This window comes from Theropithecus gelada, chromosome 16 (genome assembly GCF_003255815.1).
Source record: "Theropithecus gelada isolate Dixy chromosome 16, Tgel_1.0, whole genome shotgun sequence".
Taxonomy (NCBI): Eukaryota; Metazoa; Chordata; class Mammalia; order Primates; family Cercopithecidae; genus Theropithecus; species Theropithecus gelada.
The window spans coordinates 56374238-56400078 of record NC_037684.1 but is presented as its reverse complement, the minus strand read 5'-3'; the positions used below and the strand labels follow the sequence as shown (position 1 = coordinate 56400078).

At 53.9% G+C, this 25841-nt stretch overlaps 1 protein-coding gene across 3 annotated transcripts in view; it reads left to right on the top strand.

The window, feature by feature from the left end:
• Positions 1-25841, top strand: part of B3GNTL1 (UDP-GlcNAc:betaGal beta-1,3-N-acetylglucosaminyltransferase like 1) — a 137797-nt gene that overhangs the window by 25393 nt on the left and 86563 nt on the right. For all 3 annotated transcript variants that reach the window (XR_003116160.1, XM_025361424.1, XM_025361423.1), the window contains one exon: positions 20711-20776. Coding sequence is in view for 2 of the 3 variants with exons in the window: in XM_025361424.1 (XP_025217209.1) it covers positions 20711-20776 (66 nt within the window). In the remaining variant the exon portion in view is untranslated. The remainder of the gene's footprint in view (positions 1-20710; positions 20777-25841) is intronic.

Below are 25841 nucleotides of genomic sequence, written 5' to 3'. Positions count from 1 at the left end.
TCCTCCTCCTTCCTCTTCCTCCTCCTCCTCCTTCCTCTTCCTCCTCCTCCTTCCTCTTCCTCCTCCTCCTCCTTCCTCTTCCTCCTCCTCCTCCTTCCTCCTCCTCCTCCTTCCTCTTCCTCCTCCTCCTCCTTCCTCCTCCTCTTCCTCTTCCTCTTCCTCCTTCTCCTCTTCCTCCTCCTCCTCTTCCTCTTCCTCTTCCTCCTCCTCCTCTTCCTCTTCCTCCTCCTCCTCTTCCTCTTCTCCTCCTCTTCCTCCTCCTCTTCCTCTTCTTCCTCTTCCTCTTCCTCCTCTTCTTCCTCTTCCTCCTCTTCCTCTTCTTCCTCTTCCTCCTCTTCCTCTTCCTCCTCTTCCTCTTCCTCTTCTTCCTCTTCCTCTTCTTCTTCCTCTTCCTCTTCTTCCTCTTCCTCCTCCTCTTCTTCCTCTTCCTCTTCTTCCTCTTCCTCTTCCTCTTCCTTCTCTTCCTCTTCTTCCTCTTCCTCTTCCTCTTCCTCTTCTTCTTCTTCTTTCTTCTTTCTTCTTTCTTCTTTTTTTTTTGAGATGGAGTCTCGCTCTGTCGCCCAGACTGGAGTGCAGGGGCGCGATCTCAGCTCACTGCAACCTCCGCCTCCTGGGTTCAAGCGATTCTCTTACCTCAGCCTCTTGAGGAGCTGGGACTACAGGCGCCGCCACCACACCCGGCTAATTTTTGTATTTTTAGTAGAGACGGGGTTTCACCGTGTTAGCCAGGATGGTCTCGATCTTTTGACCTCGTGATCTGCCCACCTCGGCCTCCCAAAGTGCTGGGATTACAGGCGTGAGTCACTGCGTCCGGCCTCTTTTTCTCCTTTTTAAATTTAGATCTTAGGATCTCAGGAGCCCAGAATCAAATTAATCAGGACCCTTGGTTCAGGACACATTCTCATCATTTGTTCAAGCACGGCCCGTTTTGTTCGTCTCTGTGATTATAACGGTACCTGTTTTCCTGGGTGGCGACTAACCGAGGCCAGTGGTGCAGGTGGTAAAGGAATTTACCAAGACAGTTGTAGGTCAAGAAAGGCAGATTTATTTGAGAAAGCACGAAGATAGGTTGCAAGAAAGCAACGGGCACATCAGCAAGACAGGAGCTGACTGGCCGGAGACAGAGCCTTGCTGGGGTTTTAAAGGTGGTGCTTGTGCTAGAGAGGGCCACGAGCAGTGCTGGTAACACTGAGGTTGCCGGGACCTAAGCTGTATTTTTTTCTTAGCCGAGGGTCTGCTGATGAGTTGGGCAGAGGAAGATTGTGAGTTGGGTGAGTTATTTGTGCAGAAATGCTGTGTGTCCTGGACCATGAGGAATCTGCTTTTTCTTTTTGCTTCCCCGGCTCCCCCAAGCCTGACTTCTTTTCCCTAATTAGGACTCCACACGTATATTTTTAATTTTTATAGTGTTACAAACACTCATGGACCTGCCCCCCTAAAACAAGAGCCAGCTCAGGCCTCTCACATCTCGCAGGTGACCACGCTTATCCCCTGCCTCCTTCCGCCTGGGTAACCGTCAGCCCAAATTCTGTGCTCCTCCTCCCTTGCTCTGCTTTTAAAATAAGTATTTGGTATCTATACAAATCTGAAAAAATAATTTTTAACTTCAGTCCTTTTTAACTTTATAAAATGGGTATCACTGTACATAGTATTTTGGAACTTTTAAACCTTACTGTTGTTAAGGTCCATCCATGTAGTTGCATCTCATTATAGTTTATCCAGGTTTTGAAAATGGCGGCAGAATTTACATGCAGCAAAGTACAAGATTTCCGTGTGAAATTTGTGCACAACATGGGTAATCTGCGATGTCTGACAGCTCGCGTGCCGTGTAACTAGCACCCCAGTCGAGTGCAGGGACCTGTCCCTCGGAACGACCCTGCGTGCTCCCGGCTCCGGTCCCCACGGCAGCCACTGGCCTGACTTGGAGCCCCGGGGCTTCCGTTGCCAGCCCTTGAATTTCACGCGTACGTGAAACCACACGGCCGTGCTCTCGCGTTTCTCTTCCCACTCAGCCGAATGATCTTGCGTTCCAGCCTTCGTATCGCTGGCTCCGTCCTGTGTCCTCATCCTCGTGTGACGGCACCATGATCGTTTCGATGCTGTGGTTTCCAGCTCGGGTTACTGGGAGAAAGGCGCCGTTAACATTCCTGTCTTTCTGTGGACGTACCTCTCCGTTTCTCTTGGGAAATACCTAGGGGTGGAATTGGCACGCCACAGGGAAAGGTATTTTTACCCTAAAGGAATCTGCAGAACAGTTTTCCGGCGTTCGTGCTGTTCTGCCTTCCCGTCCGCAGGTGTGGGCTCTGCAGCGTTGACGCCGTCGGCCTTTATTTTCATGATTCTCGTGGCCCCGAGGTGTGTCTCACTGTGGTCTGACATTTTCCTGATGGCTGGTGATGATGGTGAGCACCTTTTCGTGGGTTTATTGGCCATTCATAAATCTCCTTTCATGAAATGCCCGAATCTCACCTTTTATAAAATTGAGTTGTTTATCTTTACTTTTTGAGATGAAGTCTTCCTCTGTCACCCAGGCTGGAGTGCAGTGACACGGTCTTGGCTCACTGCAGCCACCGCCTCCCGGGTTCAAGCAGTTCTGCCTCAGCCTCCCAAGTAGCTGGGACTCCAGCCACCACACCCAGCTAATTTTTTGTATTTTAGTAGAGACGGGGTTTCCCCATGTTGCCAAGGCTGGTCTCAAACTCCTGAGCTCAGGCGATCCACCCGCCTTGGCCTCCCGACATGCTACGATTACAGGCGTGAGCCACGACACCTGGCCTGTTTATCTTACTAGTAATGAGTTAAAGAGTTTTGTGACATATTATGGATACAAGTCCTTTGTCAGGTGTATGGATTGTGGATATTTTTTCCCTGTAAGTGGCTTTTTTTTTTTTTTTTTTGAGAGAGTCTCACTCTGTCACCCAGGCTGGAGTGCGGTGGCCCAATCTCGGCTCACTGTAGCTCAGCCTCTGAGGCTCAAGCAGTCCTCCTGTCTCAGCCTCTCAAAACACAGGGATTACAGGCATGATCCACCGTGCCCGGCCCCTCTTCGTGTTTTAATGGTGTCTTGATGAGCAGAAGTTTTTAATATCAGTGAAGTCCAACTTATTTACTGTTTTCTAGTTAATTTTTTTCCTAAGAAACCTTTGCTTACCCTGAAGAAGTTGTATTTCTCTGGTAACTTCTAGTTTTGACTTTCCTGTCGGCATCTCTTGTCCATCTCTAGTTAATTTCCGTATGTGGCGTGCAGTAAATGTCAAGGTTAGTTTTTTTCATGTGGCTGTTCAGTCCTAGCATCATTGGTTGAAGACCTTTCTCCGTGGAATTGTGCTGAAGCCTTTGTTGAAAATCACTCGGGCCGTGTGAGGGTGGGTTTGTCTGCGGCTCCCTGCCCCACTCTGTGTGGGTTTGTCTGCGGCTCCCTGCCCCGCTCTGTGTGTCTGTCAAGGGTGGGTTTGTCTGCGGGCTCCCTGCCCCGCTCTGTGTGGGTTTGTCTGCGGGCTCCCTGCCCCGCTCTGTGTGTCTGTCGAGGGTGGGTTTATCTGCGGACTCCCTGCCCCGCTCTGTGTATCTATCGAGGGTGGGTTTGTCTGCGGGCTCCCTGCCCCGCTCTGTGTGTCTGTCGAGGGTGGGTTTGTCTGTGGGCTCCCTGCCCTGCTCTCTGTATCTGTCGTTTGCAGTTCGTTTGGTTTCTCTGCCGAGCAAACCTGCTGTGTGCATCCACCTGTCCTCCTGTGCACGGGCTTTTGGGCTGCCGTCGCCCGTGCACAAGCCTCTGGCTGTTCCTCTTAGGTCTGTACCTGGAAGTGGAATTGCCAGCTCCAAGGGCGCGGAAGACAGATACCTGCAGACGCCGGCACTCTCGCCGGCTCCAGCGCTCAGAATTCCAAGGGTTCACTTTCCTGGCTGGGCAGGAGTGAAGGGGGCCTCACTGCGCCTGGATTTACACTTGCTGGTCACGGGTCACGGTGAGCATCGTCTTCTGTTCTTGGCCGTGTGGGTTTCCTTTTCTGTGAAAAGTGTTTGCATCTTTTTGCCCATTTCTCTTTCCCCTTTGAAACCACCAGAACTCATGGAAAGTTTCAAGGATACCTCAAAGAACGTTTTGTTCTCCCTGAGCCATTGGCCACCAGCCTCGTGCGTGTCATCCCGAGTGCATTCTCCTGCAGCCCAGGCCTCCCCTCACGACAGGAACGTGCTCACCGGGACACAACTCACACCCGGTGCTGGGCCAGGCCGTCCCAGTGGTGCCGTGGGAGAAGCCCCTGCTCAGAATCGCGCTGCGTTTAGTTGCCCTGTCTCTGTAATCTCGTCCGCCTGGAATACCCTCAGCCCCACCTTGACTCTGCTCTTCTTGATGCTTTGAAGGTTCTGAGGCACTTTCTTTGTGGAAGACCCTGACACTTGTGCCGTCTGTGTTTCCTCACAGCGAGGTTAGGCCGTGCAGCTCTCTCCGGCGTATCTCAGAGGTGACACGGCCCTCTCGCTGCCTCCCTCGCGCATGTGGTTTTGATTTGCCTCTTTGCTGAGGGGGCTTGGCTCTAGCACCTGGGGCGGGTTGCACCTGCTGTGTGGAAAGGCGAGGACAAGCACACATCCTGCTGCTCATCAGACTTGCAGTGCAGTGGGCACCTGCACTTCTTTATGTGTGTGTGGACTCCGTGGTGTCCGTGTGTGTGTGTGTGTGTGTGGGCTTCACGGTTTCTATGTGTGTGTGGACTCTGCGGTGTCCGTGTGTGTGTATGTGTGTGTGTGTGTGGACTCCGCATTGTGTGTGTGTGTGTGTGTGTGTGAGTTTCACGGTGTCTGCGTGTGTGTGTGTGTGTGTGGACTCCGCATTTTGTGTGTGTGTGTGTGTGTGGGTTTCACGGTGTCTGCGTGTGTGTGTGTGTGTGTGTGTGTGTGTGGGCTTCATGGTTTCTATGTGTGTGTGGACTCTGCGGTGTCCGTGTGTGTGTGTGTGTGTGTGTGGGCTTCACGGTTTCTATGTGTGTGTGGACTCTGTGGTGTGTGTGTGTGTGATGGGGGGAGCTTCACGGTTTCTATGTGTGTGTGTTTTATTTGAGTTATCAGTAGTTACTGTCACTTACTGTCACTATTTGGCCAGCGAGGAACCTTTCAGACTGGCCTCCATGCCCTTTGACCAGGCCCCACGACCCTGGAGGACATCTTGCTCCTGGAACGGGGACCGTGGTCTTGCGGCTGCTGGCTGCTCTCGCTCTGGAGATCCTGGACAGCGGTGGCCGTTCGCTGCCCTCTGTGCTGGCCGATGTGTCCAGCAAGGTGTCTGGGGGGGTTGGAGCGCTTTGCACCCCTGAGCGGCACGGCCCGGCCCCCTGGCTGCGGCTACGGCGTTCTGGTCAGTCCACAGCGTCACGGTGTCGCCTGTCTAGCTGCAGAATGTGGTCCAGGGCAGGCCAAGTGTTGAGGGCATCATGGACCTCAGGCCCCTTACCCAGGCCTGACCCACACCAGGCCCCCGCAGCTTCCGCAGGCTCAGCCCCGGGGACGTGTTAACACGCGTGGCTTCGCCTCTGGGCCAGAGTCCTCTTTTCCTGGTGGGGCTGGGGCCCTGCACGGTTCCCAGCTTTTCCCTCCACACGGAGAGCCCGGTCTCTACGCAGGACACAGATATTTATCCCTCAGCAGTTGGGGCCCCCCATGGAACCCACCTCACTTGGAGATTGGAGGCGGGTGAGAGGGCTCTGCTGGCCGCGTCCGTGCGTGTCTTCCGTGTGGTCTGGAGAACTCTGACCTGCCGTGTGGTCTTGGAGGAGACTTGATATCCAGTCCGGGAAACTATTCAGAAAGCCGTGGAGCACCGCCTCCCGCGGGGAGTTCATGTTGAATTTAGAAGCAGGGCCCGCCAGCCTGCAGGACCCCGTGCAGAGGCTGCTGCTGAGGTGGCCACCTGCTGGGGTGGCCACCTGCTGCGGCCGGGACCACCTGAGGCCTGCGCCGGGCGCTCCTGTGCGGACGACCGGGGGGGCCGCTCTGCTGCCTCAGCACATCGGGGACGCTGCCTCCAGGAGTGGACACCTGGAGCCTCTTGTACGTTCACCCGTGTGTAGCCTGTAGGTCCAACAGGAAGTGTGGGGACACAGGACCGCGTGTCAGGCGAGTCCTTCCCGCACGGTGCCCTCCAGCATCTCCAGGGTTAGAGAACACGGTCCGGTGTTTTCTCTGGCGAGGCAGCAGGAACCCGCGCAGAGTCAGTAGTGGAGGAAGCACTTTTAAATTACGAATTTGCAGAAGATCGAGAAAGGCAATGCAACCTCCTTTGTGATGAAACATTTTGTCCCACCGTGTCCCACGGCTACCGAGGGCTGTAGAAGCGTGAGCCCATTTCTCCCGTGAAGAGGTTTCCACTTTCCCTTCCAGCTCTTCGCTGCAGCTGCGGGAGGTCGGGAGATGTGGGGGTGGGAGGAAGGAGAAGGGGAGGTTGGGAGAGGTGGGGGTGGGAGGAGGGAGAAGGGGAGGTCGGGAGAGGTGGGGGTGGGAGGAAGGAGAGGGGGAGTTCGGGAGACGGGGGGGGGGGGGGGGGGAGGAAGGAGAACGGGCACCTCCCAGCATGCATTTAACAGAAGGGGACACGAGGCCCGTGCTTTGTCTTGGGTGGTTTTGAGAGCAAAGCATTTCACTGCAGAGCATGGTGGTGACCAACAGATTCCTGAATAATGCTGTTTTCCCTATATTTAGAATGACACGCTGGTCAGTAACTAATTAAATGCAGATGTAGCTGGCTGAGTGAGGAAGTGTGTTTTTCTTCATCTCTTCATCACATGCCACCTGACTTCTATATTTGACTTGTCGGCTTTAGCCTGGAATTGTTTAGAAAAGAGTGTTGGTGTCAGCTGTGTGGAATCTGCTGCAACTTAGAAAATAGCGGAGAGGAGCCAGTGTCCGTTCACCCTGGTGCAGGTGGGGCGGAGACAGGGCTGAGGTGATGTGAGTTCACGCCGGTGGTGACGGGGCGGGGACAGGGCTGAGGTGATGTGAGTTCACGCCGGTGTAGACGGGGCGGGGACAGGGCTGAGGTGATGTGAGTTCACGCCGGTGTAGACGGAGCGGGGACAGTGCAGCCGGGGTACAAGCAGGCAGAGGAACGTGGAAGGAGGAGACTGGCTGAGTCTTCCGGCCTCACCTCTCTCCTGGGCTGGAGGCCTCCTGCCTCGAACATCGGACTCCACGTTCTTCAGCTTTGGGATTCGGACTCACACCCGTGGTTGGCCAGGGGCTCCCCAGCCTCGGGCCACAGAACGAAGGCGGCGTGTTGGCTTCCTTGCTCCTCGGCCTGCAGACGGCCTGCCGTGGAACTTCCCCTCGCGATCGTGTGAGTCGGTCTTCCTAACAGACTCCCTTCATCTGCACGTCCATCCTATTGGTCCAGTCCCTGCAGGGAACCCTGACAACTACGGGGGACACTGCGGACGCCACGGTGCCAGCTCCCCCTCTCCAAACACACCACTCCCTTCCTTTCTGCTATATTTGTCCTCTCCTTTTCATTCCTAAGGCAAAAATTATGGGCTTGTGTTTTAGACCCGAGGCCCGGCGTGGTTGTAGCTGGTTCAGGGGCCGTGTGATTCCAGTGGCGGCCGACCCCACAAAGGCTGAGTGGGGCTGACTGCAAAGCAGAGGACGCCCTGGATCCCTGAGCAGAAGGCCCCTTTCTGAACGGGACGCTGCAAATCGGCCAAGCCCTGCCTGTGTAGACGCCCCCACCCCACTTCTGCCCTCTGCGAGAAGAGCTGTTCCTTTCTTAACCCTGATGTTCACGAAGGCTGCTCCTGAACGGGGGAAAAGCGGTAAAATAGCCCCGGAGAGGGCCTGCCAGGCTGCTGCAGCCTCCACGTTTCAAAGGCGCCATCGCCAGGCCGCGTGTTTACCCGCCTGTGTCCTCGGCACCGTAACGCGTTATCCCTGGCAGCCTGCAGCTCCCGAAAGCCACTGGACTTGGTGTTTGCTGAAGGCGCTCGTGCCCCAAACAGTGGGAGATTTTGAAATATCTTTGTTTAGGCAGAGTGTGTTCATTTTAAGGCTTCGTGAAGGGGAATGACCGGGGCATTGTGGCTCCTCCAGGGCACTGGCTCCGAAACCCACTGAGAGGGAGTGACCACTGCGAGGCACACACTCTGGGTCTCACAGGCGGACTCTGGTGCTTTTGGAGCTTCCGAGTGATACTTTTACAGCCAGTGCCGGACTGGGTGGCACATGGGCTGCCTTAGGAGCCCCAGTTCTGACCCAAAAGCTGAGAAACAGTTGCCTCTCTGAGTGCATTTGTAAGACAGTGCTCTGAGCTGTGTGTCCCGAGATGCTTAGATGGGGACTTTGTCTCATGAAGGGTGAGCTGGAGCCTCACCCCTGAGTCCTCACTCTTCTCACCTCTGCCTGTCCTGCCGGAGCCTCACCTATGGGTCCTGACTGGCCCCACCTCACCTGTGGGTCCTCACTGTCCCCAGCTCACCTGTCCTGTGGGTCCTCACTGTCCCCTCCTTACCTGTCCTGCGGGAGCCTCACCTGCAGGTCCTGACTGTCCCCACCTCACCTGCGGGTCCCCACTCTTCCCGTCTCCTGTGCATCATCTTCGGTGCACTGTCCACCTTTTTCCTTCCTGCCACTGACTGGGGCTGCCCCCCTTCCTCATTCCTCTCTCTCTCTCTCTCACTCACTGTCTCTCTGTGCCTGTACCCCATTAGAGTGTGGGCTCAATGAAACCGGACTGCTGCTGTCTCTCTTTGTATCCCTAGGACCTAGTTCAAAGTTAGGACCCAGTAATGCTGCTGTTTTTTACTTTGAAAGTGGCCAGACATTTGCAGGTTCACATGCCTCAGGTTCGCCTAGTATTCGTTGGCCAGATGAACAGCAGTGGGTACATTGAGGACACGCACCCCATGTGGGGTGTGCAGGTAACGTGAAAGCTCCAGGAAGAAAATTATCCCGTGGCAAAAGCTCTAAGTAAAATTGCCTGGCTGAGGAGGACGAGTGTGGGCTGCTGGGCTGCTGGTGTGGAGGTGCAGAGAGGAGGATGGGGAAGGGGAGCTACAGACCTCTCTGATCTTGCTGGGAAGCCCAAGGAGGAAACTCAGACGGCACCTTCGGTAGACTTCGTCGTCTTTCTCTGCAACACGTGGAGAGCCCGTGGCCGCTGCTGGTCAGGCTGCCCATGCTTGACAGGGAATGGCGTGTTCTAGGCCGCTGGTCCGTTTGGAAGACGGGAACAACCCCACAGCTCCTGCCGCCCGTTGGTGTGGGTGGCTCTGGATTTATGCAGCCGTCAGTGGGTACGGAGGGGTCATGCCAGAGCTGGGGTCCCCGGGCACAGAGCGGAGGGGGCCCAGTTTTTAGGACGCCTGGCTGAGGCCCTGCTGTTGTGTGGTTGGCTCAGTCCTCCGGAGGAGAGATGACCTTCCCCGGGAAAGGGGCTCTCTGTGGGGCCTGGGGCCCGTCTCCAGTTCCCCGACGTGAGACCCAGAAGAGGGCAGGTGGCGTCTTCCAGCTCAGGAAGCTACAACCCCCATTTCTTTGTTCATCCCGCTTCCCATTAGAATAGTTTGCTGGCCAGAGGGAATTCTTCTTGTCCTCTCTCCCAATTCAAAGGCGTTCCTTTCTCCATGCCCTTCAGGGCAGAGCAAGAAGCCAGGGGCAGAGCCTCCGCTGGGGAGGGGGCAGGCCTCGGACAGCTCTTGATTCTGGGGTCTGCTGGGGGTGCTGTCAGAAGGGGAGGTACGCAACTTGGATTTGTATGTACTGAGATGATGGTGGGTCTGTATGTACCCAGACAGTGGTGGGTCTGTATGTATCAAGATGATGGGTCTGTATGTACCGAGACGATGGATCTGTATGTATCAAGATGATAGATCTGTATTTACTGTGATGATGATGGATCTGTATGTACCGAGATGATGGATCTGTATGTATCAAGATGATAGATCTGTATTTACTGTGATGATGATGGATCTGTATGTACCGAGACGATGGATCTGTATCTACCGAGATGATGGTGGGTCTGTGTGTATCGAGATGATGGATCTGTATGTACTGAGATGATGGTGGGTCTGTATGTATCGAGATGATGGATCTGTATGTATCGAGATGATAGATCTGTATTTACTGTGATGATGATGGATCTGTATGTACTGAGACGATGGATCTGTAGCTACCGAGATGATGGTGGGGGGTGTATGTACTGAGACGGTGGTGGGTCTGTGTGTACCGAGATGATGGTGGGTCTGTGTGTACCGAGATGATGGTGGATCTGTATGTATCGAGATGATGAATCTGTATGTACTGTGATGATGGATTTGCATGCAAGTCTGATTGTTTTCTTCTTATGCCACCACTGCTGCTCTGGAAAAGGCCATGTTCTTCTAACTGTGGTTAGGGACTGGAAGAGACCTTAGAGCCGTGGAAACGGCATTTGGGGCACGGTGATGTTATGTGAAACTGAACATTTCTGATATTTTGTGTGGAGCTTGTGCAGCGATATGGTCTGGCTCTGTGTCCCCAATCTCACCTCGCACGGTAACCCCTGTGTCCCCAATCTCACTTCACACAGTAACCCCTGTGTCCCCAATCTCACCTCACACAGTAACCCCTGTGTCCCCAATCTCACTTCACACAGTAACCCCTGTGTCCCCAATCTCACTTCACACGGTAACCTCTGTGTCCCCAATCTCACTTCACACGGTAACCTCTGTGTCCCCAATCTCACTTCACACGGTAACCCCTGTGTCCCCAATCTCACTTCACACGGTAACCCCTGTGTCCCCAATCTCACCTCACACGGTAACCCCTGTGTCCCCAGTCTCACCTCGCACGGTAACCTCTGTGTCCCCAATCTCACCTCGCACGGTAACCCGTGTGTCCCCAATCTCACCTCGCACGGTAACCCGTGTGTCCCCAATCTCACCTCGCACGGTAACCCCTGTGTCCCCAATCTCACCTCGCACGGNGACGGGGCGGGGACAGGGCTGAGGTGATGTGAGTTCACGCCGGTGTAGACGGGGCGGGGACAGGGCTGAGGTGATGTGAGTTCACGCCGGTGTAGACGGGGCGGGGACAGGGCTGAGGTGATGTGAGTTCACGCTGGTGTAGACGGGGCGGGGACAGGGCTGAGGTGATGTGAGTTCACGCTGGTGTAGACGGGGCGGGGACAGGGCTGAGGTGATGTGAGTTCACGCCAATCTCACCTCGCACGGCAACCTCTGTGTCCCCAATCTCACTTCGCACGGTAACCTCTGTGTCCCCAATCTCACTTCACACGGTAACCCCTGTGTCCCCAATCTCACTTCACACGGTAACCCCTGTGTCCCCAATCTCACCTCACACGGTAACCCCTGTGTCCCCAATCTCACCTCACACGGTAACCCCTGTGTCCCCAATCTCACCTCACACAGTAACCCCTGTGTCCCCAATCTCACTTCACACAGTAACCCCTGTGTCCCCAATCTCACTTCACACGGTAACCTCTGTGTCCCCAATCTCACCTCACACGGTAACCTCTGTGTCCCCAATCTCACCTCGCACGGTAACCTCTGTGTCCCCAATCTCACCTCGCACGGTAACCCCTGTGTCCCCAATCTCACTTCACACGGTAACCTCTGTGTCCCCAATCACTTCACACGGTAACCTCTGTGTCCCCAATCTCACTTCACACAGTAACCCCTGTGTCCCCAATCTCACTTCACACAGTAACCCCTGTGTCCCCAATCTCACTTCACACAGTAACCCCTGTGTCCCCAGTCTCACCTCGCACGGTAACCTCTGTGTCCCCAATCTCACCTCGCACGGTATTCTCCGTAGTCCCCACGTGTTGAGGGAGGAAGCTGCTGGGAGGTGATTGGATCGTGGAGGTGGCTTCTCTCCCATGGCTGTTCTCTCTCAAGATCTGGTGGTTTTATAAGGGGCTCCTCCGTCTTCCCTCTCACCTGCCACGTTGTAGGACGGCCTGCTTCCCCTTCCGCCATGACTGTAAGGTTCCCAAGGCCTCCCCAGCCATGTGGAGCTGTGAGCCAATTAAGCCTCTTTCCTTTTTAAACTACCAAGTCTTGGGTATGTTTTTATTTTTTATTTTTTATTTTTTTAGACAGAGTCTCACTCTGTCGCCCAGGCTGGAGTGCAGTGGCCGGATCTCCGCTCACTGCAAGCTCCGCCTCCCAGGTTCACGCCATTCTCCTGCCTCAGCCTCCCGAGTAGCTGGGACTACAGGTGCTCGCATCGGCGCCAGCATTTGGCTATTATGAGTAAAGATGCGATGAAATTTGTGGACCTGTGCTTTTGTTTCTCCTGGGTAAATAAATACCTAGAAGTAGACCTGCTGGATGATACAGTATGTGTACATTTAACTTGGTAAGGCCACCCCCAAAACTGTTTTCTGGAAAGGCTGAACCATCTTACCAGAGTTCCACACTCTTATCAAGACCTGGAATTGTCTTTTTCCTGTGGCCCTTTGCAGTGGTTCGTAGCTGTGTCTCACTGTGGCTTCAGTTTGCATTTTCCTGCTGACCGAATGTGTGAGGGTTTACTTAGGTGTGTATTGCTCACGCACGCACCTTCCTGTGTGACGTGTCTGCTCAGATCTTTTGACTTTTTCTTTAAAGTTGTTTTGTCTTCTTATTATTGAGTTTTAAGATTAGAAAAGAATCTGTATACAAGTTCTATCTTCCAGTCTATGGCTGGTCTTTTTTTTTTTTTTTTTTTTTTTTTTTTAAAAGTGTCTTTTGATGAACCAGAAGTTTTAAATTTTGATAATGACCATTTTATCACTTAAAAAAATAACATTTGTGCTTTTTGTGTTCTGTCTAAGAACCTAAGAAGCCTTTGTCTGCCCCAAGGTTTTCTTCGTTTTCTCCTAGATGTCTTCTGTTTTTATCTTTCACACTGAGACCTGTGGCTCGTTTCAGGTTAGGTTTTGAAGATGGTGTATGTGGGGGCTGCGGACTGTTTCTCACAGATGATGTCCAGTTTTTCCAATGTTCCTGTTCTTCCTCTGTGGAATTATCTTGGCACCCTTGCTGAAAATCAATGCACACGAAAAAAGCGTAGATCTATTTGATCTGTTTCTGTACTCTGTTCTGCTCCCCTGATCTTTATATTCCTCTTTACACCAGTTCCACACTGTCTTGGTTACTATTACATGATTATTCTGGCAGCTGCGGGAATAAAGCTACGGCATAGCTTTATAGTAAGTCTCAGAATCTAGGATTGTAAGTCTCCAGCTTCGTTTTTCCTGCTGTCAAAATGGTTGTGTTGGTTTTTGTCTGTTTTTTTTTTTATTTTTTATTTTTTATTTTTTTTTAGGTCCTTTGAATTTGGCAGAATTTTAGAGTGAACTTGTCAAGGCTGCTGATTTTTGTTGGGATTACATTGAATCTGTAAATCCACTCGAGGATCTTAGTATTGAGTCTTCTAATCTGTAAACATAGTATATCTCCCCATGTATTTAGGCCTTCTTAAATTTCTCTCCAGAATGTTCTGTAGTTTTTAGGATATGGGTCTTCAACATAAATGTAATAAAATATATCTTTAAGTATTTTGTGGGTTTCAGTGCTATTGAAAAGTGGTATTGATTCATTTCCAAGTTTTATTGCTATAAATATGCTACGTTAGCTTATTCTAGTAGAGGTTTTTTTTTGCATATTCTTTACAATTTACTATGAAATGATTATGTCACCTGTGAATAAGGATCCTTTTACCCCTTTCCAATGTCTATTCCAATCTTCCTTATTCCGCGTTCTTGGTTCAGTTCATGATACTGACTAGGACCTCCAGTACCATGTTGAACAGAAGTGCTTCTAGCAACAACCTCATGTTCAAAATTCTTGTTTGTTTCATCATTTTCATTATGAAGAAAAACACACACAGAGAACAGCACAAAACACAGATGTCCATAAAGTATCATTAAAGTATCGTAAAGCAAATATTCGTGTGGCCACCATTGAAAATAACCACCTTGGAAGCCCCTTTCTTGCCCCTTCCCAGTGGCCTCTTTCTCTGTCTTCCCCAAATTAAATGCAGGTGGTTCTCGTGGGTCCCAGCAGAAAACGCTGGGTGTTCCCCGGTCCCCGTCCTCACAGGTCCCCGAACCCCGTGTTTCCTTCCAGCCCTGGGAGCGGCAGAAGTGCCACGTGGCTGTGGCCCCTCCCCCACTGCGCTCAGAATCAGTAACTCTTTGAGACGCTGGTTTTAGAAATAACCGGATGGTCGGGATGACCATCACCTCCCCTGGGGCTGACTTTGGCTCCTGGTGGGCAGGTGGGCCGGTGGGCAGGTGGGCCGGTGGGCAGAGGGGCCGGTGGGCAGGTGGGCCGGTTGGTGGGCCGGTGGGCNTGGGCAGGTGGGCAGAGGGGCCAGTGGGCAGGTGGGCCGGTTGGTGGGCCGGTGGGCCGGTGGGCAGGTGGGGTGGGCAGGTGGGCTGGTGGGCAGGTGGGCCAGTGGGCCGGTGGACTGGTAGGCCGGGCCCCATGGCCTCCCCGGGGCGCCCTGCTCGCCTCTCTGGGCTTTCCCGCTCCAGACCTCGGTCTTTGGTCCTTGTGGCCTGTGTGGTTCTCTGGTGCCTTTTAACAGGCATTTTGTTTTGTTTTAGTATTTTTCTAGCTACTCTATGGAGAATATTGCTCTGAAGCAACTTAGTCATCCGTTCCGGAAAGTGGACTGGGCACCTGGAGTTTCTGTGCCTTGCCCGGCCTGGGCTTTGTAAACGTGGGTGCTGGTGTCCTTATCGGTCTCAGAAATTTCTCAGCCATCGTTTCTCCAAAGCTTGCTTGTTTCCAGTGCACTTTTCTCCCTCTCTTTCTGGGACCCTATTATGCTTTATAGCTCTTTGGTTTTTGTTTTCTTTTCTTTTTTCTCTGTTTTCCATCTTCTGGTCTTTTCGTGCTGAATTCTGAATAATTTATTTTTATTTATGTTCAAATTCACTGATTATCTCTTTAGAAAATCTGTTTTGCTGTTAAATTTGTCTGTGTTATGCTTAATTGGGATTTGTATTTTAGTTCTAATCGTTCTATTCTTGGCCAGGGATTATACATGGCTCACATGTATAATCCCAGCACTTTGGGAGGCCAAGGTGGGCAGATCACCTGAGGTCAGGAGTTTGAGACCAGCCTGGCCAACATGGTGAAACCCCGTCTCCACTAAAAATGCGAAAATTAGCCAGGTGTGGTCCTGGGCACCTGTAATCCCAGCCACAGGAGAATCACTTGAACCCGGGAGAAGGAGGTTGCAGTGAGCCGAGATCGCGCCATTGCACTCCAGCCTGGGTAACGAGCAAAACTCCGACTCAAAAAAAAAGAAAAAAAAGTTCTGTTGTTCAAGTGTGTCCTTTAGTTTTTGTGTGTGGTAAAATGTATATAACATAAAATTTACCATTTTAGCCATTTTTAAGTGCTAGTTCAGTACAGTCACATTGCTGTGCAGCCTCCACCGCCCCGTCTCCAGATCTTTTCCGTCTTCCCGAACTGAAGCTCCGTCCCCATAAAACAGCCCAGCCCGCCCCAGCCTCTGGCTCCCACCCGTCTCCGTCCAGTCTCCATGACTTTGGCTGTGCGCAGGGACCTCCTGTGACAATATTGGGCCTTTTATGACTGGCTCATGTCTTGTATCTTTTAGTTTTTTAAATACAATTTGCATAGATTTTTAAAATATTTTGTGTGTGATAATTTGAACATATCAAGTCTTTTGTTGTCTGGTATTTTGTCTGTTTTTACTTACATGCCTGGCTGTCTTTGCGTACTGGCCACTTTATTCGAATCATTCTCTGTGGAGTAATTTGATGCCCAAGGGTTCTCCTGCATCGCAGACGCTGTCCTGCCTCTGTTGTGGCGACGTAGGCCAATTCCCCCCCGGAAGGTCAGGATCAATCCCCAGGCCGGCACAGAGAATCCCTTTCCGGGTGTAGACTCAGAGGCATGAGGAGCCCAGAGGGGCCGGGGGCGGTCTCAGCTTCCATCCCGCGGCGTCATCGTGTGTCTCCTGGTGGCCGTGTTCCTCCCTGGGACTCAGGCCTCCCTGGGACTCCCTGGGACTCAGGCCTCTGGGCCTGTGGACCGTACGTCAGGGAACAGGAAGAGGAGCTCCCCTAGTGCATCACTGGGGTGACGGTGAGTGCCACTCCCACGTCCGCCCCTCGATTCCTGGCCCCGTGAGCCCTGGCTGGGGAGAAACAGCTCCAGGTCCCGGAGGCTCATTTGGAGCCAACGCGGCCTCTGGAGAGCCTCGCCCTGGCCCTGCCAGCGTCGCCGCTGAATGAGCCGTAGCTGGACCTCCAGAGGCCGCCCCACCTCTATCCGACCCAAGGCTTCAGGACGGTAGGGACGTGTGAGGTAAGTGATTCTGGGGGCCCGGCCCGTTGCGGCCCTTCTTTGGCTGTTAAGTGAGTTCCTTGGTCAGAAGCAAAGTCCTGTGGAAAACCGTGATGTCGGATGAGGCACCCTGTCCGGTTTTTTTTTTTTTTTTTTGAGACGGAGTCTCGCTCTGTCGCCCAGGCTGGAGTGCAGTGGCCGGATCTCAGCTCACTGCAAGCTCCACCTCCCGGGTTTACGCCATTCTCCTGCCTCAGCCTCCCGAGTAGCTGGGACTACAGGCCGCCACCTCGCCCGGCTAGTTTTTTGTATTTTTTAGTAGAGACGGGGTTTCAGCATGTCAGCCAGGATGGTCTCAATCTCCTGACCTCGTGATCCGCCCATCTTGGCCTCCCGAAGTGCTGGGATTACAGGCTTGAGCCACCGCGCCTGGCCTCTGTCCAGTTTTAACCCTGACGTGTAATTGCTACGAGACTTTGGGTGAGTTACATACCCTTTGCAAACCTCCATTTTCTTGGCTACAAAATAGAGACAATATTAGCTGTTCTGTCTCCAACCATAGAAGAGTGTGATAAATATCAATAAAATGTGTACATGAGTGTTTTGTAAATGCTGAGGCGCATTAAAGACCCATTCATTTGTTCTACAAATATATTTTTGGGCCGGGCGCGGTGGCTCAAGCCTGTAATCCCAGCACTTTGGGAGGCCGAGGCGGGTGGATCACAAGGTCAGGAGATCGAGACTATCCTGGCTAACATGGTGAAACCCCGTCTCTACTAAAAATACAAAAAAAAAAAAACTAGCCGGGCGCGGTAGCGGGCGCCTGTAGTCCCAGCTACTTGGGAGGCTGAGGCGGGAGAATGGCGTGAACCCGGGGGGCGGAGCTTGCAGTGAGCCGAGATCGCGCCACTGCACTCCAGCCTGGGAGACACAGTGAGACTCCGTCTCAAAAAAAAAAAAAAAAATATATATATATATATATTTTTGAAATTTTTAGGGATCGTTGTACATGTTCATGGAGCACGCGTGGTACCCGGGATGGGCACGCCATGTTCGCGGGGCACGCGTGGTACCCGGGACGGGCACGCCATGTGTCATGATCAAGTCAGGGTAACTGGACCATCCATCACCTCAAACATTCATCATTTGTGTTGAGGACATTCCAGATCTTCTAGCTATTTTATTTTGTTTTTTGAGATGGAGTCTCTGTCACCCAGGCTGGAGTGCAGTGATGCGATCTCAGCTCACTGCAGCCTCCACCTCCAGGTTCAAGTGATTCTTGTGCCTCGGCCTCCTGAGTAGCTGGGACTACAGGCGTGCAGCACCACACCTGGCGAATTTTTTTTTTTTAGTAGAGACGGAGTTTCACCATGTTGGCCAGTCTAGTCTCGAACTCCTGACCTCAAGTGATCCTCCTGCCTCGGCCTCCCAAAGTGCTGGGATTACAGGCGTGAGCCACTGCACCTGGCCATAAAAGTCTTCTAGCTATTGTGAAATATAAAATAACTTATGGTTAACTATAGCCACCCTATTGTGCTGTCGAACACTAGAACTACTTCTACCTGACTGTAGTTTTGTGTCCGTTAACCAACCCCCTTCATCCTCCCGCCGCTGCCCTTCCCGGCCTCTGGTGAGCGCCGTCCTTCTACCTCCGTGAGATCGTCTCCTTAGCTCCCGTGCGTGGGTGGGAACACCGGCATTTGTCTGTCTGTGTCTGGATGTTTCACTGAACATAATGACCTCCGTGTCTTACAAATATTTTTGAGGGCCAACTACATAGAGGAACTGGTCTGGCCCTGGTTCTAGAAGGTGCAAGAGACCTTCCCACAGGACCTTTCAGCCTGGGCTTGGGGCATGGGTGATGAGGTGTCTGGACCAGGGGTCAGAAGGTTTGAGGCTCCCCTGTGTTTGAAGGTGGGCAGAGACGTGCCCCTTAGGTGGTGCCTGCAGTTCCTTGGAGCCTCCTCAGCTCTTCTTTTTGAAATACCTGTCAGGGTCATATGCAGGTTTTTAGCCCTCCCCCTCGTCCTCCTCTTTCCTCCCTCCTCCCTTGTCTACCTTCATCCTCCTCCCTTCTCCTCTCTCCTCCACCCTCCCTCCTCTATTCTCTCTCCCCAATCCCCACTTCCCTCCACCCTCCACCTCCCTCCTCCCCCCTCCTCTTCTATCTTCTTCCCTCCTCCATCTCTCCTCCCTCCTCCCTTCTCCCTCCTCCCTTCTCCACCTTCCTCTTCTGTTCTCTTCCCTCCCCATCTCTCCTCCCTTCTCCACCCTCCTCTTCTGTCCTCTTCCCTCCTCCCTCCTCCTTCCGTCCCTCCTCCCTCCTCCCCCTCCTCTTCTGTCATCTTCCCTCCTCCCTCCTCTACTCTCCACCCTCCTCTTCTGTTCTCTTCCCTCCTCCCTCTATCTCTCCTCCCTCCTCTCTTCTCCACCCTCCTCCCTCCTCCCCCTCCTCTTCTGTCATCTTACCTCCTCCCTCCTCTACTCTCCACCCTCCTCTTCTGTTCTCTTCCCTCCTCCCTCCATCCCTCCTCCTTCCTCCCTCCTCCACTCTCCACCCTCCTTTATTCTCTTCTCTCCGCCCTCCTCCCACTTCCCCTCCGTCCCCAGCCTCCTCTCCTCAGCCCCATTAGGTTCCTTGCAACGTCCCTCAGGTTTCTTGGATGATCTGAATGTTCTAAGGTGGTTTTTCTGGAATAAGAGACATAAATATGGGTCTTTTAGTTCATCTTAGTGTTCAGCTTAAAAACAAATGTCCTTCCAATGACATTATTCTTATTTTTTCTGTTGAGTATATTTGTGCCTTTAAATGATATACTTAAACCTTTGCTGTTCTTCCACTTAAAATTTTTTTTATCATGAGATAGAATATACCCACAGAAAAATGCACAAAACATAAATATCCACTTTACAAGTTAATTACGAAGCAGATATTTGTGTAGCTACCACTCGATCAGTAAATGCTTATTGCGGGCACCTTAGGGGGACTGTCCCATCCACGCCCCCACCTCGACTTCCCCTCAAAAAGTGACCGCTCTTCTGATCTTCAGGGTTATAACGTTGCTGCTTTTATGGTTTATATCCGTGGTCCGCAGCCTTTTCGGCACCAGGGACAGGTTTTGTGGAAGACAATGTTTTCACAGACCCATGGTGGGGGCATGGTTTCGGGATGAAACGGTTCCACCTCAGGCCTCGGCGTTAGTTAGGTTCTCATAAGGAGTCTGTGACCTGGATTCCTCGTGTGCACAGTTCCCAGTGGAGTCTGAGCTCCTGTGAAGGTCTAATGCAGCCACTGCTCTGACAGGAGGGCAGCTCAGGCCGTGATGCTCGTCCAGCCACCGCTCACTCCTGCAACCTGGATTCCTCGCGTGCGCAGGTCCCAGTGGAGTCTGAGCTGCTATGAGGGTCTAAGGCAGCCGCTGCTCTGACAGGATGATGAGCTCCATTGGTGACACTCGCCCGGCCGCCGCTCACTCCTGCTGTGTGGCCTGGTCCATGGCCCGGTACCAGCCCACTGCCCGGGGGTTGGGACCCCGGTACACACTGTGTGTGCATTTCTTAAATAATATGGTTTATTTGGCTGGGTTTTGAATTTAAATAAGTGGAAAATACCACGTATATTCTTGTGTCTTGCTTCTGTCACTGAACATTAGGCTTGTGAAATTCGTGGTGTGTTCAGCTGCTGAATGGCGTTTAAAACTAACGTGCACAATTCATTTATCTGCGATTCTCGCCATTGGGTTCTTTCCACATGTGAACGAGCTGCCGTCAGCACGTCTGTGCGTGTGAGTGGGGCTTTTCCTACGCAAGTAGTCAGACGTCAGGGTCTTAGGGAAGCTTGTCATCCGCTTTGCTGGGAGATGCCAGACGGTCCCCTCAGCAGCGGTGGCAGTTCTCGCCACAGAGGGTCCCCAGCTCCTCGCCGCAGACGGTCCCCTCAGCAGTGGTGACAGGTCCTGGCCGCAGCCAGCAGTCCATAGGAGCTCTCGTTCTGCCTAATCAAGTACACTTGGAATTGTCAGCGTTTGTTACTTTTCTCTCTCCATTGCATAACTAATTGCGTTTCTCTGATGGCTGATGAGGTTTTTGGTCCACTGGAAATCTTGCTTGATGGCCGGTTCAAGGGCCTTGCCTGTTTTGCTGTTGGATTGTCTATCGTTTTCTTACTTGCCAGTAGGAACTGCTTTACATGAGTTTAAAATATGTTCTTGGGGCTGGGCGTGGTGGCTCAAGCCGGTAATCCCAACTGTTTGGAGGCTGAGGCGAGAGGCTCAGTTGAGGCCGGGAGTTTGAGGCTGCAGCGAGCCGTGATGGTGCCACCACGCTCCAGCCTGGGCAATAAGGTGGGACTGTAGCAGCCCATCCATCAGTCAGTGCAAACAAACAAACGGAAAGTGTGTTCTTTACTGCAGGATGACGTCATGATGCCCCAGCGGGTGAGGCTGCAACACCAGGCTGCGGTTCAGCACCCGTCAAGCGTAAGTACTGGCCTCCTTAGCGTCGTTACTACCTTTAATGAAGTTCGCACTGTGGTTCTTTAAATAAAGAGTTGTCCTAGGAGTGGAAAGAATCAGGCTCTGGTGCGACTGCCAAGTCACGGAGCGGGATCTGCGGCCGGCACGTCTCTGAGCCCTCGAGGGTATTTTCCTCGGGAGAAAAACACGCCCCTGATTTTTTCTCCTGTTATTTTTACAGGGTGCAAAGGTGGTTGTGTTGTTTGTTTTTAATCAGCATTTTAGAAGCTGAGCACCTTAAACGTGAAAACACGGGCTGAGCGCTATACCGCGTTCGCAGTTAGACGTTTCTCTTGTTTAGACAACCTCGCATGATGGTTTTTATCTTTAGAACGGCTTCTCGGTTGCCCCTCCAAGGCCAGGCATCCTCGGGCCCCTCCTGAGCCCAGCAGTGCCCCGTGGGCTCCTCTGCCCAGCGGAAGGAAGCACCGAGCCCCACTGCAGACGGTGGGGCACATGGCCCGGGGATCCCTGGAGCTGGTGTCCCAGCCACCCGAGGCTCCTGCCGGCTTCAGGGAAGGTGACTCTGACCCCAGAGACCTCGCTCAAGGTTTTAGAAGTGGGGTTTTAACACTGAGGGATCCATAACCGTCCAGCGCCCGCGGTGTCTGCCCCCCGGGCAGTTTGGTGCTCACCCTGGACAGGCCCCTGCCCTCCCCCCGCGGGGCTGTGTGTCGTGGGCACGTGTGCGGTTGGGTCACCACACGGCTCTGGTCACATCCCGGCCAGGTCACAGCCGGGCCGGTCACCGCAGGGTCTGTCCCACGGGGCGCTGGGAGCCCGGCTCCCCACAGAGCGGGTGCTGGTGACCGTTTCCCCGGGTGTGTTCCACAGAAATGGCTCATGAGATGCGCTCGTGGGGAAAATGTCTCCAAGAGTGGGAAGGACTTTCGTTCGCCCAACGCGAGTCATTTTCTTCTAGTTGGCTTTATTTAGGGTGCTCGGAATTTAGCCACTTACTTTCTGCTCTTAAGAAGTTTAGCACCGTGTACGGCCTTCTCCGCTTCCCAGCCCCCGGTGCGTGAATCTCCCAGACTCACCCCGCCCGCCCCGCACGTGAATCTCCCGGACTCGCCCCCACGCCCCACGCGTGAATCTCCCGGACTCCCCCTCACGCCCCGCGCGTGAATCTCCCGGACTCGCCCCACCCGCCCCGCGCGTGAATCTCCCGGACTCGCCCCACCTGCCCCGCGCGTGAATCTCCCGGACTCCCCCCAACGCCCTCCACCTGCCCCGCGCGTGAATCTCCCGGACTCCCCCCCACGCCCTCCACCTGCCCCGCGCGTGAATCTCCCGGACTCGCCCGCCTGCCCCGCGCGTGAATCTCCCGGACTCGCCCCACCTGCCCCGCGCGTGAATCTCGCGGACTCGCCCGCCCGCCCCGCGCCTGCCGCCTCCTGAAGGTGCTGCGGTGTCTTCCTTTTCACGCAGCAGGTGCTGTTTCCCGGCTTGAGTTTGAAACTGAGGATTCTTATTCCCTGAGTTGTAATTGTTGGGCGAGGGAAGCTTAGGGTGGGGGAAGGTTGTTGGGGGGTCGGGGCAGGGGGCAAGGGCAGGACTGGTGTGCTGGGGCCGTCTGAAGGGGAGGGCCTGGGTGCTGGGGAACCGGAGGGTGTTGGGAGGGGAGGGCTGTGGGGGTATGGGGGGGACAGCATTGAGGGGGAGGGACTGAGACGGGCAGGGCGGGTGCACTGGGGGTGGGCGGTGCTGGGGGTGCAGCCGGCTGCAGGGAGGTTTGCGTCTCACGTGTGCAGACGTGGGCAGGAGACAGACTGAGACACGGGCCACCTTCTCGGGTGCAGAGGGACCCACACGGTTGCCTCCTTTGGGGGTGTGTCAGGTCCTGGGGCTCAGTGGCCCCAGCGTGGCTGCAGGGCCTTCTGTGGGGGCACATTTTCGATGAGGGCAGGAGAGAGCTCTGTCGCTTGCACCAGATTCTTAAAAGGGTCACGTGTTTGCAAAGTTTAGGAACCACAAATATGTCTGAATATGTTTCTCTGTAGCAACCACAAATATGTGTGAGTGTGACTTAGCATATCCATGGCAATCGGTGCCACAGGCTCCAGAAGTCAGTTTCTGGAAGTTTGCAGGCGTGGACTACCTGGGAGAGACGTCCAGGAGTGTCTGCGTGTCGGGCGGGACGGGGATTCAGGGATCTAGGGATTAGGGTGGTTTCTACCCCAGCCACAGGTGCTGTGGGTTTCAGTCACGTGGAAACAAAGAGTCGTCAAAGACGGCTTTTCTGGGCTGGTTCCTTTGTGGGGAATACGGGAAAATGGAGGGAAAATGCCCTTCAGGATGGACTTCTGTGGACAGTTTATGTCAAGGAAAGTGCAGAGTCTGGGGTCTCCAGGAGGGTCCTTCGCTGTGAGGTGTGAGATACCACACGTGGAGGCTGGAGAGGAAAGGGGCATCCCCGCCACGTTAGCTGCCCGATGGCTCCCTTTGCCTCCCTGCTCTTGCAGCTGTGTGGTCCTGTGGTCTGAAAGGTGAGACAGACCCTGTGCCGGCCCGTGAGGTGGAAACCGTGGCTGGACTGAGCAGTCCTTATGTGAGGTGCCACGTCTTTCACTCGGCGATTTTTACACAACTAGAAACAATAGTTGCCAGGTATTTAGAATAGATCCTACAAATGTCTAAGAAATTTTGTAATGAGTGTTGACATTTTAGTGGAGGAGATACTTTCAGATGTGTTTTCATTTCCATACTGAAAAACAAGCCCAGACTGGCTTCATTAATGGAGTTGCTTTTGGCAGTTCTTCGTGGCGTGTGTTCAGACGAGCTGGGATACTTCTTTGGGACACACAGGAATTCGTGGCATGTTTTCAAACGAGCTGGGATACTTCGGGATACACAGGAATTCGTGGCGTGTCTTCAAACGAGCTGGGATACTTCGGGATACACACGAATGTGGAGAAAATGCACATGCCCAGTTTGTCTTAATTGTAATAAGACAACCTTGATTTGCATTTTCATCGATGATTTTAAACTTTTTTCTCGCTACTCTTCTCACTGCCTTCGCTGATGCTCTGTTGTGCACTCGGGAGAGAAGCTTCCGGCCCAGGTGCCTCCTCTTCTCCCAATGGCGTGGTTAGGTGGAGTGTCCACGCCGTTTCTCCACGTCAAAGCTCTTTTGCAGGAAACTTAGGGATGTCATCATAGTTTTGTTTCACTGAAACAAAGTCAGCTTTAGAAAGGTTGTTATTGCGTGGCTGCATTTTTTAGAAATCATGACCTACAAAAATCTTAATTTGCAGTTGCTGGCTAGTAGTTACGTGAATTACATTGTGTAGTTTGTCCTGAGAGAATGAAGTAAAATGCTGAGTGCATACTTGTACTTGGTCGTTGTTTTCTTAAGGTCTTTTACAAGAAACCATCTAATTAGGAAGGACCTTTGATGACAGCTTTCATAAATGCATTTGCATATAAATAAATCACTGCAGAACCTCAGGAACCCTGCATCGGGCATCGTTACGCAAGGTTAGCAAGAGCAGGGAATGCCGCAGTGTGCCCTGTAACATGCCCCTGCTCCTGAGGGCCAGTCGGCCCTCGTGCTTCCTGCTGCTTTTGCCCCGGCTGACCCTTGGATTCCTGATGCTGTCACCCACCTCTGTGCCTGTGCTCAGGAGACCCCGGAGAGGCAAGCCTGCATTCGTGGTCACCTCTAGACCACCCCACACCAAACACGGAGGCTGCCCTGGCTCCGCCCAGCTCCTTTCCAGAACTGATCTCTGTTCCCAGTGTCCGAGACCAGTCCTCAGGGCACAACCCCATGCGCCCTCATCCTCCTGGTGAGCCTGGTGAGGGCGGGCGCTCCACCTTAGGGTACAGCCTCACCCACCCTCGTCCCCTGGGATGGAGCATGCAGGGAGGTTTAGGGAAGCGAAGCGAAGGAACAAAGACAGGAGGGTTCCTGTGGAGCAGCCTGAGCCACAGCTTGCCTGTCAGGGAATGGGTGGAGCCACCGTACCCTGCATCCTCTGGCACTGTCCCCCGCCCCCTGCCTATGCCAAGCCATAATCATCCGGACGGCACGGCAGCCGACTCTCCCGGCTTCTACTTGTGCCCCTACAAGAGCTGCATGTTAACGTAAATAAACAAAACTTCCAGGTGTTCTGTTTACATGAAGTCCGCCTTGCACTCTGCAGCCTTTGTCCGAGGAGGTCCCGGAGCGCAGGGCTGGAGCGTCAGCCCCTCTGCACACGCAGCCTGGGAGGGCCACGGCCACGGCCCCAGCCCCATGAGCCTGTGCCCAGACCGGTGGGCGACTTCCCCAGCAGGAAGGGGTCAGAACGTGCCAGACCGGGCCTCGGAGAGGCAGAAGCTGTTGCAGTGACTGACTCTCAGCTCTTGAAGGCCCGGAGTGCTTACGGGCTCTCCTCTGACAGTGCTCTTTGTTCCGGAGGCAGGGAGTGACAGGGTCCCATTGGACGGGTGCCTCAGGGCTCTGCTGGGCCGTAGTTCAGGCTGTCGGCCCTGGGCGTTCCTCCTTCACCTTCGTCTTCACCATCGCTGCTCAGGAGTGGCGGCCGAAGCCCCCAGTGCTGGTGACTCTGGACCCTGGGGCCTGGCTCAGCAGCAGCAGTGCTGGGGGACAGCCGTCTGCCTGGTGTTTGGGTGAGCTCCCCGTGCACCCCCAACTGCCTGCAGCCCCCACACCAGGGTCCCCCGCAGCCGCCCACACCAGGGTCCCCCATCAGCTCCCCACACCAGGGTCCCCCACAGCTCCCAACACCAGGGACCCCCCTCAGCTCCCCACACCAGGGGCCCCTCTCACAGCTCCCCACACCAGGGCCCCCCCCCAGCTCCCCACACCAGGGCCCCCCCCAGCTCCCCACACCAGGGACCCCCCCCAGCCCCCCACACCAGGGACCCCCCACAGCTCCCCACACCAGGGACCCCCGTCAGCTCCCCACACCAGGGACCCCCCTCAGCTCCCCACACCAGGGTCCCCCCTCAGCTCCCCACACCAGGGGCCCCCCTCACAGCTCCCCACACCAGGGTCCCCCTCACAGCTCCCTACACCAGG